This window comes from Aplysia californica, unplaced genomic scaffold, assembly GCF_000002075.1.
Source record: "Aplysia californica isolate F4 #8 unplaced genomic scaffold, AplCal3.0 scaffold00062, whole genome shotgun sequence".
Lineage (NCBI taxonomy): Eukaryota > Metazoa > Mollusca > Gastropoda > Aplysiida > Aplysiidae > Aplysia > Aplysia californica.
The window spans coordinates 1,046,726-1,066,302 of record NW_004797332.1 but is presented as its reverse complement, the minus strand read 5'-3'; the positions used below and the strand labels follow the sequence as shown (position 1 = coordinate 1,066,302).

General features: G+C 36.9%; 1 protein-coding gene across 1 annotated transcript in view; it reads right to left on the bottom strand.

Annotated features, from left to right (window-relative positions):
- Positions 1–1,267: 1,267 nt before the first annotated feature.
- LOC101862482 (fibrous sheath-interacting protein 1) overlaps positions 1,268–19,577 on the bottom strand; it is a 19,538-nt gene continuing 1,228 nt past the window's right edge. Inside the window, exons 2-14 of the mRNA XM_005093363.3 lie at positions 19,420–19,519; positions 17,639–17,873; positions 16,642–16,730; positions 16,021–16,253; positions 14,693–14,802; positions 11,758–11,895; positions 10,722–10,837; positions 9,230–9,352; positions 7,990–8,160; positions 6,537–6,698; positions 3,810–3,925; positions 3,333–3,478; positions 1,268–2,282 (exon numbers count right to left, since the gene is read on the bottom strand). Coding sequence (XP_005093420.1) covers positions 1,534–2,282; positions 3,333–3,478; positions 3,810–3,925; positions 6,537–6,698; positions 7,990–8,160; positions 9,230–9,352; positions 10,722–10,837; positions 11,758–11,895; positions 14,693–14,802; positions 16,021–16,253; positions 16,642–16,730; positions 17,639–17,873; positions 19,420–19,452 — 2,421 coding nt within the window. The 5' untranslated portion in view covers positions 19,453–19,519 and the 3' untranslated portion in view covers positions 1,268–1,533. The remainder of the gene's footprint in view (positions 2,283–3,332; positions 3,479–3,809; positions 3,926–6,536; positions 6,699–7,989; positions 8,161–9,229; positions 9,353–10,721; positions 10,838–11,757; positions 11,896–14,692; positions 14,803–16,020; positions 16,254–16,641; positions 16,731–17,638; positions 17,874–19,419; positions 19,520–19,577) is intronic.

The following is a 19,577-nucleotide window of genomic DNA, read 5'->3' as shown; positions in this document are numbered from 1 at the left end:
CCTATCTCAATTTTTTTAACAGTGAAAATGTGACTTCTTCTTAAGCTCATTTTTTGTTATGAGCTGTCTTCACTGTTATCAATAATGGAGATTCGACAAGCAAGCATTGAGGTGGCAATATAGCAAACAGATTTCCACATTCCGATTTTTTTCTTTTATGCATGTTAGTTCTTTGTATTTAAAACACGTACATAGCGAAATTCGTGCATTTAACGAAAACATGAATGACTGAACCGTCTTGTATAACAAAACGCTCAATTGCAAATAAAAATCTTGACATATTATTTCAGAGTTTGTCTTATTGTTGTCTTGCTCCACTGAATAACAGTGGTCACTTGTGTCTTAAGTGTTACGAACTATCGTTCACAAGTAGTCACCATTTCAAAATCTGGACGAAATAAATGTTTTAAAAACATCTTATTCACTGGTCAGCAGCTGAAAAATGGACTGTCAAATCTGCAATTAACAACTGGTTCTATAAATATGTGAAGGTGTATCTTGTTAGCCCACTACGTATCCCACCCACCTTCGCAGTCTATGAGGCCTTTGCAGCCAACACAGACACTGGGAATGTAGAAGCTTGCACAACACAACAAAGACAGACTGTGAAATGCAAAGAAGCGCAGGTAAGAAGAGTGTGGGTCAGGGGATCACATATATATGTGTAAGAAAAGGGGAAGTTTGTGGTTTAGAAAAGAACAGAAGGGAGGGGGTGGAATAATATAACAAACCTGAGTCACTTTCACCAGCTGAAAAACAATACAACCAGTGTAGTGTGGTTCGATATTTCAGCCACGACAAGTTTGTTATCTATTTTTCCAGCACCAATGAGTGACAATTCTCTCAATATCAAAAAAAAAATTCTTCAAGTGAGTTTTGTTATTCCACAACAATTTATAAGAGTGAATAAAGAGAAGAAAAATAAGGCACCAAAAATAGTCTTGCTTGTTCCCAGATCTCGTTGTTCCAGCTGTCCTAATAAATGAATGTATCTGGTGCCCTCCAGCCACAAGCCTAGTTTAGAAAAGAGACTGAGAATACTGTTGAAACATATTTGGGAAACCCCAATTTTCATCATTGTCACGTGCATGTACTCCATACTCACTGAACTCTACTGAACCATCCATTGTTTCAAACCATATAAGATATAACATATGGGTGGCATCATGGTGAAACCAGGTTCTCGTCAAATAATGAAATCAAAGAAATCGACATTATCTTGATTTCTACTCAAGATAGATGGATATTTTGTTCATCAAAAGTAAGACAAATGAACAAGCTTTGAGATTATACCAATAATTCCCCATTACCCAAAAATTGACGAGCACCTGATTCCACTTTGTTGAGACCCAAAATGTATAAAATGTTACTTTGATTATTTTTTTTATGTGAACATATTGTGGCTTAACTTGAAAACTGAACTTAAAATAAACCATCTATTGTTTCAAATTGTATGAGATAAAAACTTTAAAAGTTACTTTAACTAAGATGTGAACATTCTGTGGCTTGACTTGAACTTGAACATTAAGATGATTAAGGCCTTGAAGACGTTCTTCCTGGTGGTCCATCCTTTGACGGTGGCCTTGGAATCAAATGCGGGTTGGCACCAATCGGAGATCTGCTGTTTGTGCTCAGAGACCTCTCTAGTTCATCCACAGAACTGCCCATGGAATTTCTACTCTCCGACAAATCATTATGAACCATCTGAAGAGGTCTTCGGGACGGCAAACTGTCCGTACTTCTCTTGTTCTCATTGTTCATACCCTGGGCAGCTTGAATGAGGAAAGAACTAGATTGAATATCAGGCAAGCGTACAGGCTCTCCTAAGCTGGAATCAACACTATGTGAGCTGGGGTTCATCAAAGTAGGCGTTGCTGACATCCCAGAGGTACTTTCAGCGCTGAAGCTAGACCGGGAGGGGGTCTGGGGGTTGATTCTCGGTAGCACGGGGGTCTCCCGAGCAGAGTCTTGCATGGACGTAGCACCAGTTAACGACTCGGCAACAGAAGAATCGGAAGGCCCCACCTCTCCAGCTTCATTTGGTAGTGATTTGTCACTATCAAAACTCTGAAACACCAGGCTGTTATTGCCAGACTTGTCTTGCACGCTCTCTCCTCTCTGGCTGTTCAACCCACCAGAGTTTTCAGAGGCATTCTGAGACAAATTCTCTTCACTCTTTTCCCTTTGAGAGATACTTTGCAATGCATGTTCCTTGCCCTGCACATCCTCTTCACTGATCGCCTTCCAGGTTTCTGCTTTGATTGTTTCTGCATTTCCTTCTTCTGCAAAGTGAAAAAGATGAACAAATAAAACCAACATTATTGTCTGATTCAGGAACATACATACAATACCAAAAGTTTTCAACTTTAAAAAACCTGGAAAGGTAATTCTGAAAGAAGATTGACTCTTGTCAGGACACTGAGCTGGATGGAAACCTTTCAGAAAAAATTTAAAATATTTCTCCACCTAAATCGTTTCAACCAATCATCATCATCACCATAATCACCACCACAGTCATCTTCACCTATTTTTCTTTTTCTTTTGATACAAAATAACAATCTTTATCGTTACTATCATTATAATAATGATTATCATTATAATAATGTTACACATATTACAGTATAGTTTCACCTTTTTCCATTATCAAACTAAATGTTCAATAGTCATGTCTCAAATCCATCCTATCCATGAGAATAAGGCCATCACAATATTGAAGAAAAACCTTCCCATTACCCCACATAAATTGCGCTTTTGCAAAAGAAATTTCTTTCAAAATTAAAATTCTCCAACACTGGTCAAACGAAACAGAAATAAAGTATGGAAATTTCGCTTATATTGAAGTTGAAGTATATTTAGATCAAAAACTTTTTTTTAAAATTGAAAATTGAAAAAGAAACCATTTTGTTCAGGATGGCAGTCCATTGTGAAAACACAAAGAATCCATTCACAATAAAGCAGCCGGTTCGAGCCACCTCCATTTACTCTAGGAAAGGTTTACAGCCACATTGTTCATGAAAATTGGAAAAGTGGAAATTGTAGCCTACTCAGTCTATTGTTCACTTTTTGAGAGTCTTCTTCTTCTCCTGTTCGATTGCATCACATTTGAAATCCGATATTTATTATATACTGGGTCGGCCTGCTCACTACCTCTGTTATTATTTATATGTAAGAGTTTTTTATCAAAAGTATCGAAAAGTAAGCAAAGAAAGAAAAGATAGTGGTCAGCCAAAATAAAAAATAAATCATTAAAAAAAAAATTTCATTTTATTGATCCTCATAGGAAAAGTTTTGCTTACAATCAATAGCTAAGGATAAAATACTACTGGATCTACCTTCTTCTATCTTCTGGTCATCATCTCGGAGAGAGAGAAGGACGGAGCTAAGAGGAAAATGAGCCTCGGAGAGCAGCTGTTGTAACTGCTCCTCTGACAATTTGGGCGGGTTTTCCATGAGCGACTGTCGAGATGAAATCTGGGATCTGGAAAATTAAGAACACGAGTCTTCTACAGCTAGTTTCAACGTTACCAGAAGATACCAATACTAATCTCTCCCCATCCTTACAAAATATTTTTCCTCTTTGTCCAGTAGTTTTGTGTATGCATCACATAATTACATGCCATAATAACCCAAATTGAATTACGAGAATAAAAAGAAGTAGAATTTTCTTTTGACTCCTTTTCTTTCATAGTAGGCCTATGAAATCCATTCAGCATTCTCATCCCCAAAACAGAACAAAGATGTATTGAAAGAAAAATGTACCCGTAGCTCAGATGAAACATGACAGTCTCCAAAAGACAAAGGTTTCTCACCTTGACGACAGCTCAGGTGTGTCCATATTGCTGTAGGACATGCGGGAAAAATCCCTGGCACACTGGTCCAGCAGGTTGTCCAGCTGCTCATCTGTGAGGTGAGTGGTACCGTCCACCTGAGACAAATGGCAGGGAAACAAGATAGAGGGAAGGGTATGAACAAAGGAGGTAAAATGTAGAATTTAGGTTGTCCAGCTGTTCATCTGAGAGGTGATACCATCCACCTCTGCTGTTTAGCAGAGAAACAGAAAGATAGAGGGAGGGGTAAGAATAAAGGAAACAAAATTTTAAATTATGAAAACAGTAGAAAAAAAGGAGAGCTTAACAAGATAGAAACAATATAGAATAATAAAAAGGGTTTGAAAAAATAGAAAATATGGACAGCTTTACATGATAGGCACAGCCACTGTGACATTTCACACTATGAAATTGGTTGTAAGCCTTTCCATCCAGCCAGTGCATAAAGCAGGATAACCATGAGATGAGGGTATTTAAAAAAAGATAGACTATGGAAAATAGAAAAAAAGGACAGAGGAGTAGACAGCCAGTATAGTCATAAATGCCACTGTTTAATTATAATGTATTACTTTCCTCTCAGAGTCTATGGCGTACGGAGAAGGGAGTACGACCTAGAGTAGGATAAAGCACATTTATTATGAGGAGTTACAAAGTGCCCTATTGAGATTTAACCCTATCCATACGCCTGGAGCCATTTTGTACCCCAGGGATTGTATTCTTCACATTTTTTTATACTTCTAGTGCAAAGATCTCTTTGAAACTTTCAGTATTTCTCAAAAAATCATTTTGACAGACTGCTATGCAAAGCGTACAGATCGAATTAACGAGTAGATTTCCTCTTTGGAAAGTGGGGGCACAGAGTTCCCTACGTTGTATGGATACAATAGTAAAACACGACATATGGATAGCGTTAAGGCAGCTGTCACCCACCAGGTCTTGAGATGGAATCTACGAGGAAAGAAACAGAAAGGAAGGCAAAAGTACTTGGCAGAGGAGGGACTCAGATTCAGGTCTAAAGGAGATACGATACAGCTGGACAGATGTGGAGGCAATAGCCCAGGACAGAAGTACACGGAGAGCTCTTATTGGTGGACTGTACTCTGGCAGGGGATGAGAAAGGATGATGATGATGATTATGATGATTATTAATGTTCCTGACGAAGCCATAAGACGACAAAACATTGAACGTATAAAATTTGTGAAAATCTTACAAGTCTCCACCGTTTTTTGCCTTTTTGAAGTCTAGAATGATGATGATAATGAGGATGATGATGATAACAGTATTGACAGTTTTTCACAAAACAGGAATCCAGAAGGTGAAGAAAAAAGATAAAAGAATAGCAGAAAGTGAAATAAAAGCCTTCAGAGACAGTAAAAGATCAGGAAAGCCAGTAGTGTGCGTAAAGAGTGAGAATAGATGTGGCAGACCATAGAATCAGGAACAGAAAAAAAGGGCACTGGGCTTTTTGAGAAGGCAATTGCAGCCAGACTTCGCAGCACAGTAACGAAAAAAAAGGAACATTTTGTGACTTAATTCTTTATAGTGACGATGCAATAAAAATAGTAAAAACAAATAGGCCTACGGTAGTACAAGTACCGTCAAGAAATTGTACCCACCCTCTTAAAGTGTGTGTGTGTGGGGGGGGGGGAGAATGGGTATCTACAAAGTATCAGGTTTCTGGTAAAATTCTTTACATAATTATAAAGCTTAGATGAAAGATAAACACATTCTCATGAACACTTCATTCTCATCGACACATTTAAAAAACAATATTCCCAGCTCTTTTTACTATTCTTTTTTTCATTCTCATTGTAACATTAAAATGCAATGAAATAAATGGCCACTTTTTTACAAATATATTGCTTTCAACACAAATGAAACAGTCAAAATACATAAATACATCACTTTGAAGATCACCAGTTATCTCTCATTGTGGCCCAGATTGTTTTTATGCTCATTACGTGGAATGCTAATTTTCACTCAAATATAAACTATACTTTTCCTATCACATACTAATGTTCTCCGTTTCTTTAAAATCAAGAGCACTTTGTTACAGAGGCACAAAAAAAGGAAGGTGAGATAAAGTCAGAGAACCTGCCTCTAAGACATAAGTTAGACTCTTTGCACAAGAGAAATGTATTGTCATTTCCCTTCCTTAGAGTGGAAGATATTTCATAGAGCATCGCCCTCTTTCTACTGAGATATAGTCTCCTACACAACTCAGGTCGACCCTGACAGGCAGGGTCAAAGCAGCCAGCTTCTAAAATGAAGTAAACTGTGTCAGTTGGGGGTATGAAATACAGTTGAAATTGTCTAAGACAGCCAGCCACCCACTGTTGAGGAGAAATGTAGTTGTCTTTGACAGGTGAATGTCTTACACAGTGTCATCATAATGCTAAAACTACTCAGTGGAGGAAGTAGGAATGGGCTGTTTGTACATGTATGTGACCATCTTATACCATCGGTGGGGGCCGTAAGAAAAAGTTTGGCAGATTAGGATGCGGGTGGTTGGTGGGTGCTCTGGTGTGGTTTGCTCCTTTTTTCCAATCAAACATCTATTGTCCTTATCTATCCTCTTTTTTACGTTTGTTACTCTCTTGTAACACTTCTAATCTTCAGCACTTCTATGACCTTATTGTTTTGCAAGTGCCGTAAAACTTTAACTATAACTAGAACAGATTAGGATAAATCAATAGTTAAAGCATTACCTCGGAGTCATTCTGAGCCTTAAATCTATCCAGCTGGTCCTCAATGGACTCAAGCCTGGCTTTGAGTTCCCTCTCCTCCTTGGTGTCATAGAGAACGCGCTCCCCGAACCGCTCCGGGATCTCCCCTCCAATGTGCAGCCCAACGCGACTGAACAAAGGAGGCTGTGAAGCATTGGCGATAACATGCAACAACAACGATTGGTGACAGAAATAAGAAAAAAATGCAGTGTATGTCGTCGTGAAAGGTGCATAAAATGAATTTTTGATTTTAAAAATAGTTGTGATGTGCACATGGCCATAAGTACAATAAAATCTTTTTTAAAGAAAATGTGATTGTGAGCATATGGTGACCTTAACAAAAAATTAAAGAAGGTGTCTTGAAAATGAAATATATGGATACATGTGTGGATCAACAACAGATACCTCTTAAAAAAAAGAAACTGAAGACGTCATTAAAGTATTCTCAGTTTCACAATTTATGATCGATCACAGCAGTTCAAAATACTCTCAACTTTAAGAAATACTGAAAATAAAATGTTTTCTCCATATCATATTTATATATATATAACATTATAATTAGCCATCACCTCTAAAAACAACTTCTGGGATGTTTGCAATGTAATGCAACAATATAAATATCGATACATGAAAATGTAAAGATAAATAAACAAATATGACAACAATCAAAGAATCATCATACCACTCCAAATTATGGAATTTGAAAGTTTTATAGTTTGCATTTATATTGCTTTATTGCTTCTAAGTAGCGTTATGTCAGAATTTGAAGCTGATAGAAAACTTCACAAACATTGCAACTATCATCGATCAGCACAGTCTTACACAATGCGACAGACATTCATCTTACTTGGTCAAACTTTATGCTATCCTTATATAAAGTCAATAAAGCATCAATCATGCACAAAAAATTTTAAGTAAAAAATAACTTCAATTTACAAAGTGAACCTACTTACTTTTATTAACATAAGAAGTGAAAACATTTGCCGTTCGACCATCACAAATCAATAAGTAACTAACATGACAAGAGAGAGAGTATGTTGGGTGGCATAAAAAAATGTTGCAATGTGAGACAAAGTAACCACAAAAGAAAACCCACCATATCCAATATCTCTCTTGACACTAACTGTTCAACATTCATCTTCACGATTACAAAAGCAAAGCAATAAGTAACGCAAAATATACAAATAAAGAAATAAACTTTTTTTTTTAAGTATTAACTTTTCACCGCACAAATTAGCACACAAAAAAAATACATGACTTTGAAGGAAATAAGAGTGAATACTGTAACTGACAAACTGACCAAAGAACAAACCTCTAAGATATTAAAGTTAAAAGCATAAAAGAGCTATTGAAGAAAAACAAAATGCAGTACAAAAACTCTTTTTTTAAAAACAGTTTTAACGACTCAATTTACCCTCCCTCGTGTTTCACATACTTGAGACATGGGTTTTGGGTGGTCGCTGGAACCCATGATGGAGTGGAAGCTTTCATCCGGCATGATCGACCTTAATCTGTTATTGATGTTGCTCAAACTTTTCTGCTCAATGTTGTCTGGTCGGAACCCTTCTCCAGGGTGGATGGACACTTGAAAAGCATTGGCTTCCAACTTGAAATGAAAAATACATAGAAAATGGATGGATGGATGGATGGATGGATGGATGGATGGATGGATGGATGGATGGACGGATGGATGGATGGACGGACGGAAGGGTGGGTGGGTGGGTGGGTTGATGGATGGATGGATGGACAGATATAACATAAAAATAGACTGTCACATATTTGTCTTGTCATTCAAGTCACAGAGGAAGAAACTTATGCAATAATAGTTATTGCATGTAAAGGATAGGAAAGATGGCAGATATTATGAAATCTGTATGAAAGATGGAGAACCTGTGAGTGGCATCTACTCACTGCTTGCAAGACTTCAAGCCTGATGGAAATAGGTACATAATGCCTAGGAGAATTTTTTACAATTTATTAGTATGAAATAATAAAAGGCATGTATTAGTTTAAAAATATGACAATAGAAATTCTGCAAATTCGACCCTAGTGTTGATTTTTGGCCAATACCTCCATCTGTGGATTGCGAGAAGTAACTCACTTTGTCAGAACGCCTCACATTTGTCAGACGACTAATATGTTTTCTCTTCCCTCTATTGTCTCAGTCTGTACTTTCTTCAGTGACAAGTGAAAAGGGCCACAAGTCGCTGAAAAATGACTGTCCGCAATCTAGTGTTATGGGATCAGTTTAGTTACTGAAACAACCTTCTAAATGATACGATATTTTCAAAAGGAGAACTGACAATGTTTCTACATCATGAATTAGCAAAAAAAAGAGAAAATTCACTAGAACAGTAGAATTCCACCTCGGAGGATTGAGGGGGGGGGGGGCAGCTCATGCCATCTGACTGTATTACTGCACAAGCACCAATTTTGTTCAGTTTTGTGAAAAATGAAAGAAAAAGAGCACCCAAATCAGAACCACAGCTTGAGCACTCGTCATTTTTAATTTAAGAATTAGGATGGAAGTAACAAAACAGAACAAAACTATACTGTAAGATACTCCTTGACATCTTTATTCAAATAACCGCTTTATATCTGGAAACCTCCAGAAATCAATTTGGGCAATTGAAGGAATGACTCTGATGATGATATTGGAAAAGAAAAACCCTCACCAAGGTGTCATCTTGTTCCGAGTCTTGCAGTTCTGGCATTTCATCCACATCTGTGAGCAGATCCTGCAGTCTTTTCTTTTCATCATCAGTCATGGCAACAAGTTGATCAGCATCGGCAGCAAGCTAAGGAAATAGACAAGATTTCTTTTTAATGTAGGTGCTGTTACGCCCCCTATGAATACAATTTAGATCATATTTAAGGAAATGGGCATCTGACCTAGCCTGTTAGTCAGGGCCAACCTAGACTTAGAGGGGTACAACATCCCAACAGAAAAATTGAGAATTTCAATTAAAATTCCCACCCACTCGAGACTCAAACTCGGGTCTCCCATGTGCAACAGCGAAGCACCTAATGACTACACCGCAGCTACTGGTTGAAAATATTTGATCACTTTCGACAAACACAAAGCAAAATAAAAAAGCATGGTTAGGTATGGCATGTGTTCAGCACTCCTTTTAACACAGTAAGATTATTTTCAAGAGGCAGAATATCCAATTTAACATCACATCACATCTTAACACATTACACCCTAACTCGCCCGAGACCGCCCGGGAATTCCCTTACGCGCTCAACCCTGACTCGCCCGGAACCACCCGCGCCGACCTAGCATCTTTAGAAACGAAATCTCGCCTTGGCAAGACACTGGGGCCGAGATTTTGATTTGCATAGTTATTGCAAAAAGTTTCTTCTTTCGTTTGATACCAAAACAAAATTTTTCGGGGCAGTAGTTTTAGTATTAGAGCCGAACGAAGTGCGATCGCGTTACCGACACTTCGAAAGTGTCTCGACTTGTTGAAAACCGACACAATTGAGTTCGATAAAGGAAATAACGATGGATTTGAGCAAAAACAAGCATATGGCAAATCAAATGACTCAGATTTTGGTGAAAACGTAGCAAGAGTTTAGGGTGATTCAGATCAATCAGACGAGGAAAATCTAGAATTGAGATCTAGGGCCCGACCGCGAGGTTGAGAGTGAGAGTGATGGGTCGGACACCCCGATTGAACTAAAGTTTGAACATTTCCAACAGTTTGCGCAGACATAAAGTTATATTTTTCTGAAACTACATTCATTTTGCATTTTAACTTTTATTTTTTCAGGATTTTTGGAATTTGTTTAGTATTTTTAAAATGTGTTTTTTAAACACTTGTATTCACGGGAGGCGGGTTCTTTCCCCTTTCTTAGGATCTAACAATGGACTTCCCGTCCAGGCCCTCAGGGTGTAATGTGTTAAAGATAACAGCCAATTATGTGGAGAGCCATGATAATTCCTCTGATAATCCAAGTTCAAGCACATCCCATTAGGAATTCAAAACTTCAGTCATTCTTGAATCAGTAGGCCTACAACTTATTTCAAATCTCCAAGATTTTTCCTGACTCTCCTCTTTTTTTTTTAAAACAAAATTCTAAAATCAAGACAAACACAGGAGATTATGTAACAAATAAATAACAAAAAGTAGGCAATGACATCAACTTTCATCTACAACAAACCTCTTTATTTCTTTTGATGAAGTTCTTTGAGGGTTTCTTCCCTTTTCCCCCTGGTCGTGAAGCCCTGGTACCAGCTCTTGTGCTGCCACTGCGACTAGACTGACCAGCACAGGATCCTGGACATATGGGTGAGAAACTGACAAAGTTATTTCTGATTGGTTAATAAGTAGAGTATAAGAAAAATGTAAAGATATATTTGTGTCGTGACATGGTTGAATCAGGGACTCATCAATTTTTGGGGCATGTGGAGCTTTTGGTATCATCTAAAAGCTTACTCATTTGCCTTGCATTCAATGAAAAAAATACCCATTTATATTGAATAAAAATTGAGATATTTGTGATTGAAGGAGATGGGGTTGGCTGGTTTCAGATTCAGAGGTAAAATTAGCGAGAAAATGGCCACCAAAGTTTGGTGACTTCCAAAGCTTAAGAGTTCTTGAAAACTGAAAAATCACATATTTTGCATGTTTAATCAACGTTTTTCGAATTCACTTGGAAATGTTTTTATATGAACTTAAAAATAAAAGGTGTTGAGCCAAAAACCAAAAATGAAATAAAAATTGCTGTACTGGTGGAAAAAAATGCCTGTTTCCTCAATTTCATTATTTTGACGAGTGCTAGATTTCACCACAATGCCTCACATTTATAGTTCAACATTATCCTCTGCCAGTCTGCTCAATTGTTTTTTATGAGCAAGAAGCCCATGTGGTTTTCTCCAAGTACTGCTTCATTTAACATCTTTTCCTTCCAGAAAATTCTCTCAACAATCTCCTGAGAAACCACATTTCTGTTGCATCTATTTCATTTTCACCATCTTTGATGATTGTCCAGCACTCACAACCATATAGAAGAGTAGACCACATAGAGCCTTTAGGAACTTTGATTTTGGTAGTCACTGAGATGTTTTCTTAATCATATTATATGCTTTGTATTTAAAACACGTACATAGCAACATTTTTACATAACAAAAAGATTTCAGTGGCCTGCTGATTTTGCTATATATGCATGCTTTGCTCGACAGTATACAAACACTTACCACTACCATTATTCAGTTCAGCCACATCCTCAGGGGCAAGATTTCTCGACTTGCCTTCACTCCATAGAATATCATTGTCATCAATTTGAGTTTGAAACAAAGGAGGAACCTCCGTATCCTCCTCATCAATCCTAATACCTGAAGAATAGCAGGATGAAAGGTGAATTAAATAAAAGTCACAATTGTTTGAAAGACTGTCTGTCATTCTTTTTAACACTTTGCAGTCACACAGCCAGCAGTACAAAATACCCCATCTGGTCACTCAGCCAGGAGAGCGAATGCAACCGACTTCTCAGGCCTGGCGCATGGCCCAGAACTGCGCCAGGTGACCGGAACGGATAATTTTCACTGGCGCATTATTGCGCCATAAAAGTCACTTTTCCCCTTGTGTTCTACCAAAGATAGTACATAACAAGATGGTCCACTCAGCCAAAAAAGTGTCCGCCGGAAGTCCGCTCTTTGCTTCAGATGGCGAGGCAGTCTGTTTTGAAGCTCTCTTTCGTTTCTCCAGAAGAAGAAGAGGAATAGCACCTCCTTGCATGCGCAGATCGACAGCTGTTCATCAGCTGTTCGGGTTCGTTCAGTGCAGAGTTTTGGGGTTTAAAAAAAATTTTAATGACCTCTCGCCTCTCATTCTAAAGTCAAATTAAACGAAGAAATCAGTTGCCTCTTTTTTTGTCAGCGTAACTATTTTTTAAAACGCGTTCTTCCGAAATTTGAATTCTTATTTATTAAAAAACTTGTTAGTTTCACTTTGATTTTTTTACACAAGAAAGGTAACTCTGTTCGCAAAGGGTGCGCATTTGCGAAGAGGGCGCCACGAATTTTGAGGATACTTTTTTAATTGGCTCAAAGAGAGGAGTGGACCCTCTTGTTATGTAGACTCTTTGGTTCTACTACACAGAATTGACACTATTGATATCAAATTTGCACCAGAAATACAAAGCTGCTGCTAATAATAATAATAATAATAATGGATTGCATTTATATAGCGCATATCCACTTATGCAATGCTCTATGTGCTTAACATGATACATATAATGGATTTACAAATCAATTTTAAAGATACATAGTGTTACATACTCATGCAAACACATATTCACTCACGCACGCACCACACACATATACATACTCACATAAACACATACATACATATGCACATACGCACATACAAACTCACAACGATCTACAGCTTGGATGCATTCTGTCTAATCGAAATATGATGAAAATAGAAATGATTTTAGTTTCTTCTTAAAAATTTCTAGATTTTCTGCTTCTCTGATAGTTTTTGGAAGCCTATTCCAAACAAGTGGGGCAAAATATGTAAAAGAGCGTTGGCCATATGATTTGAAATTTATTTTAGGCTTAACAAGGGTTGTTTTGTCACTAGTTGATCTGAGCGTTCTAGGAGGCACATAGGGTGTTAAAAGCTGTTTTAGATAGTCCGGTGATAAATCATTTAAGCACTTGTAGCAAGTTAAACAGATTTTATATATGATACGCTCTTTCACTGGGAGCCAGTGTAATGCTTTTAAAATAGGAGTCACATGATCATGCTTTAGTTTTTTAGTAATTATTTTGGCAGCAATATTTTGTACTCTTTGTAGTTGTTGTAACTGTTCATCAGGTACACCAGCCAGTAAGGAATTGCAATAATCAATCCTTGACAATATAAGTGATGTTATTAAAGTTTTGGTGACACCAACAGATAGATGTTTTCTAATGCTCCCTTTTTTCTTCAGCTGGAGATATAGATTTTTACAAAGATTGGATACATGGTATTTCATTGACATATCTTGATCTAGCACCACACCTAAATTTCTTATTTTAGTTTGGGCTGATATTTCGTGGCCATTGATGTTTATTCTGATATTGTCGATTTCATTGCATGCGCTGCTACGAAGAAATAATATTTCGGTCTTATCCTCATTTAATTTTAATTTGTTCTTGAACATCCATTTTCTTATATCATTGATACATCTGGCGATTTTATCTATGAGATTGTGTACATTGTCAGTTGTAGTGAATCCATACAGCTGTGTATCGTCTGCATAAAGATGGTAATTGAGGGCATATAAAGAAATTATTGATGACAGACTTTGCGTGTACATTGTAAAGATGACAGGACCAAGGACCGAACCCTGAGGAACTCCGTATTTTAGAGGTAACCTATCTGACACATCATTGCCAATTTTCACTGACATAAATCTATTGTCTAGACATGATTTAAACCACATTAGAACAGTACCTGATAGTAAAAATGACTTTTCCAATCACTTTAGTAAAATTTGGTGGTCGATGGTATCGAACGCCGCTGACAAATCAAGCAGAACCAAAACACAGACTTTTTTATTATCGATTTCATTTAAAACATCTGATGATACCTTTAAAAGAGCGGTTTCCGTACTGTGGTGCCTTTTATAAGCAGATTGAAAAGGTTCTTCCATGTCATTGGCCTTTAGATGTTGTTGAACTTGACACAAAACGACTTTCTCCAGGATTTTTGATAAAAAGTTTAGATTGGAAACTGGCCTAAAATTTCTCATGTCGTTTTCATCAAGACCTTGCTAAGTCTTTTTCTAATCTGCTAGCTTCCTGTATTCCATGTATATGTTCTATTTTTTCAAGTTTTGAGGTCTTCATCCAGAGTTAATCACAGCAACAACAAAAAAAACCCAGCCAGTTTTCTCATTCATGTCCATAACTCAAATCTTCTAAAATCAGATAAGTAACATTATTTTTTTACTCTCTCTTAAACATTCAAATAATCCTTAAACTTAAAATAAATGTCCTATGGTTTGACAACGCCAGATAAGTTTGACAGAAAAGAGATATGCTGTGATTTTTCAGTCTTTCCCCTTGGTAACCTTGCAAAGTTGACATCACAAGTATTGCAAGGACGATGATGTTTGAATAGCAAGCCGAAAGCTCATACCTTCATTATGACTAGGGGGCGGCGCCAAAGCTAAAAATCTCTCAGTGTTTGTTTTGATCTCTTTGTAATGAGCAGAACCATGCTGCATTTCAGAAATCTCTTCACGCATCCTGGGGCAGAAAAAAAGATAAAGAGAACTTATTAGGATAAAAATGTATCTTTGTATAGTATGTATAGTATACGGTTTTACGACGCTCGCAACTGCTAAGGTCATATGAGCGCGCGAAACACAAGTTGTTCACCTCTGCGAAAGTTCACTTCACGGCTGGCTAACTAATTTACTTTAAAATGCTAAAAAGTTAAAATATATATTCAAATTCGGTGTAAATACATTTGTGATCTAAAACAACTTTTAAGTAACAATAAAAAATTTTAATGTATCTTTACATCTCAACCAAAAACATAATAATTGATTCAACACATTAAAAACTTTTTAAAACATTGGGAGATTTATGAATGTCCCTCTTTAGGACGAAGGGCTAGAACTCAGATATCCTCTGGATCGGAAAAGTAAAGTAAAGTATGAATATCCTTCAAAGTTCAAACTATTTATCACATTGTGTCTGTGATTGATCTAGAAAGTGATAGCTTGTATGTGTGTGTGTGTGTGTGTGTGTGTGTGTGTGTGTGTGTGTGTGTGTGTGTGTGTGTGTGTGTGTGTGTGTGTGTGTGTGTGTGTGTGTGTGTTTTGTGTACGTGTGTGAGTGTGTGTGCGTTTGTGCGCATCATGTGTGTGTGTGTGCATGTGCGTATGTATGTGTGTGTGTGTGTGTGTGTGTGTGTGTGTGTCTGGAAAGGGGGGGAGGGGGAGGGGGAGAGAAGAAGAGAATATTTTTATGTTTAAACATGATTTTGATTCCCAGGAGAGGAAAATCTTTCTCATTTATCAAGTATCTACATCTGTCTTGTGGAATGTTGTAACCCTCTCATCCCAGGTTGGCCCTGACAGGCAAGGGTACAGTAGCCCGCCACTGAAATGACCTAGCTTAAATCAGGTTGACCAGGCTGTAGAAAAACATTTACAATTACAATTTTACAACTCACAATCTTTAATGAAGTTTTCTTGATGGTGTTATTTCTTTGTTGCAAGCAGTGTTGTTGAACGTTAAGCCCATCTCAGTCTGACAAGAATATCAAATTTATACACTTCTCCTGTACAACAAGACCTCCAGCTATTTCTCAGAATCACATATTCATTAAGTTTAATAAGAAACAAGCATTCCCCTAAATCATTATTAACACACAGTGAGTCGAGGAACTGTAAAGGAAAAGTTTTAAAATATTGCAACAAAAACTGGACTGATAATGATATAATTTTAAAATCATACCTTTTCTCCAAAAGTATTCTGTCTCTTTTCACTTCTCTTTCTTTCCTTATTTTCTTTTTCAAAATCTTGTCCAGTTTGTTCATCTTCAAGATGGCTTCTTTGAGTTTTGGATCCATTTCCTTCGCATCATCAGCGTCATCTTCATTTTTGTCTGCACTTGGGATCTGGCCAGACTCAATGGCTTTCATCCTTTGCTTGTAACCATCAAGTTCGTCCTTCATTTCTTCTCTGACCTTAAGTATGAGACAAAAACATGTCTATAAAAATCTGGAATTGTTAAAATATTACCATTGTATTCACATCCCACCCTATTACACCAGCATTGAAAAATTCTAATTCAGAAACAGAAGGAAACTTTTAATCCTTGAAGAAAACAGAAAATTTCGAAGAGATGGGTAAGGAAGAAATTGTTCACAATAATCAGCTAACCAGCTGAAAATTAAGGGCATGAAACACTTTCACAGAGAACAGTAATAAAGCTCTGCATATCACTCCTTTCTATCAACCCAAAAAATTAACTTATTCTTCATTGAGCAGTATCCCTTTTTCATTCTCAAAGTTTAAAATAAAACATGTAGTTTTAACTCCGGGGATCATTTTGATTTATAATCCAGAATTTACCTTATTCTCAATTTCATCTCGGATTCCTTTGAGGATTTCCCTCTCTTCATCACTGCCAATATCATCCTCATTAGCTCCGTCCTCAGGCTCTGAAGGTATAATAAAACATAAAAAAACATAAAACACAGCAAACTTCACAAGAAATAAAATGTGTAAAATTCAATAACAAAACAAAGTTTTCACTCCCAAACCTATGCTTTCAGGTTCTACAACCACATGTATCATATAAAAATACTTCAGTCTTGCATATTTAAAAAGAACCTGTCTAATTTCACAAATTTGACACTACGCATTGTAAGTGTACAATTTCATCAGAAAAGAAAATAAGGTGAGCACATGTACAGAAACATACAAAAAAGCGTATTTGTAGTTATACAATATCAGTTTCAAGTTATTTTTCTGCCAAGAATCATTTTTGAAACTATCTTTTCAAGTATTCAGTTACAATAGCCTTGAACAATGAATTTTACACCACTTGTAACCCAATAAGGTCACATAAGTGCCAAAGAATAGATGTGTTACAAGAGAGTAACAAACACAAAAAAAGGAGGAGAGATAAGGATGATAGATGTTTGATAGGAAAGAAGGGGCAAACCACACCAGAGCATCCGCCAACCACCCACACAGCTCACACCGATGTGCCATCTGAACACAAGGGCAAAATATTAAACTGGAGCCTAACCTTATAAAGAGACACCGAAGAAATTGTCAAAGATGGCCACGCAATGTCGATGAGAATAGTGGTTGTCTCAGACAGGTGGATGTCTTGGACGGTGTCATTATAATATCAGAAGAAAAAAAAGTGCACAGGGGAAAATGGGAAATGTTCATTTGTACAGGTGATTGTCTTAGACAGATGTCCATTAGAGCAGGTTCGACTGTATAAATGAATAATAAAAAATTTCATTTACAAAAGACAATTTCTACTCTACAGAAATCCTAACCTAACAACTAATCTAAATCCATACATATAAACATAATGGATGTTGTATTTTACCAAAAAGGGCTAGGTCTTTCGATGTGCTTTCCCCTTTTTTAGCATGGTCTCCTGATCCATTATGTTCTTTCTTGTTCCCCTGAGACATAGAGACACTTGCAGCCAGAGAAAGGTCATCATCCTCCAAGTCTCGTAACTCAAGATCTTCAGAATCGTCTGACTCCAAACCATAGAGATCCTCATAATCACCCTCGTCGTATAATTCATCTTCTGGTATATCATCACTTTCCAGAAGCTGAAACAAACAGCAAAAAACAGAATGAAAAAATAGCCACCATATCCAGCAGCACTGTACTCAGTTCACAACTCTAAGATCACAGACACAGTAATAAGCTGCACCGCTGGTGAGACAACTGTACAGCAGCCTCAATGATCTGGAGCGACCTGTACAGTTTGTACGCCCTACCGGATAGTCTGACTGTAATCAACAACAAAAAAGAAGAACAAGAACAAGAAGAACAAGAATAAGAACAAGAACAAAAACAAGAAGAATGAAGATGAAGAACAAGAAGAATGAAGAAGAACAAGAACTAATGAAAAAATCTGTATGACTCAGGAGAGTTCAGGGTGGATAGCCCTTTATTTTTATTTTTTTATTTTGCTAGTAGCATGATGCCGAAAAGTTAACATTTGCACTATTCTGATCACTGGTGGGGTTGGGAAGGAAAAGGTAGAGCCCATATTAGTATTATGTTTTTGAAAATTAATTCTGGGTATTGTAGAATGAATATTGAACAGGTCATTCAAAGTCAAAGGCTGCTGTCTCAATCAATGCTGGTTACAGACGTTCTAAAAAATAATTATAATTCAAAATAAAGAAATGTAAAAAAAAATATAGTTCAATTAGTTTTTTTCCAGATGTTTTAACAATGTAGTTATTCATTACAAAGTAATACAGAGCAAAAATTTGCCAATGCTTGGTTGGTTCTGTTTACAGTACGTATCAATGGTTTAAAGACACAATGTTTTGTATGTTTTTCACATTATGCTCCCAGAAAGGACAACAAAATTTGATTAACGTAAAGATGAGTGGAGAAAATAAGTCATGGCGTCCCACAAAAAAATTGTATTTCCATATATTCATGTATAAAAAAAGATAAAAAGCATTATAAACGACCCATCACACCCCTTTTCCACACAAATTGTAAGATCACGCAGCGGCAGATATGTACCTCTAAAAACAACGAAAGAAAGATATAAAAGAAGTTTTTTACCATCTAGCATAAGGCTTTTGTCAGAATGAGCATAGATGTGTGTTGTTCTTAGAGTATGTATCTGTATATAACTCCAAAGGTCTAGTAAAATTCCTGCATGTGGTTGAATGATGCATTTGACATGTGAATGTACATTTTGTCAGCTTTACTTCTCTTTTCATATTGAATTTTAATGAGAGTAATATATAATTTAAATTTTGTATGTATACCAGCATGTGTTTTTACGGTCCTGTACAGGCAAGGAAAATTTCCCTCTGGGATATTAAAGCACTATCTTATCTTATCTTATCTTATCTTATCTTATAATATAGAGGAGTAAACAGGTAAAATGGAGGAAGAGCAATAAGTTATTATCCAGTAGCTGTTGATATAGAATGACTAAGAATGTGTGTGTGTATGTATGTGTGTGCACGTGTGTGTGTGTGTGTGTGTGTGTGTGTGTGTGTGTGTGTGTGTGTGTGTGTTATAAAAGAAAATGCCTATTTCAGTCAAGACCATACAAGTTAGAAATTGTCAAAAATTAGTTGATTCCATGTGGCATAAATTACATCAACAGATCCTTTTTACCTGGCTTTGGGAGTTGATTTTTGCAGAATCCATGTCGACAATTTATGAATAAATTCACAGTCTCATCCACAAATGCACTTAACTATTGAATGGGAACAATCTGAAACAACATTAGAATGACTTTCTAGGAGGGTACGACCACAGCAAGGAACAACAAA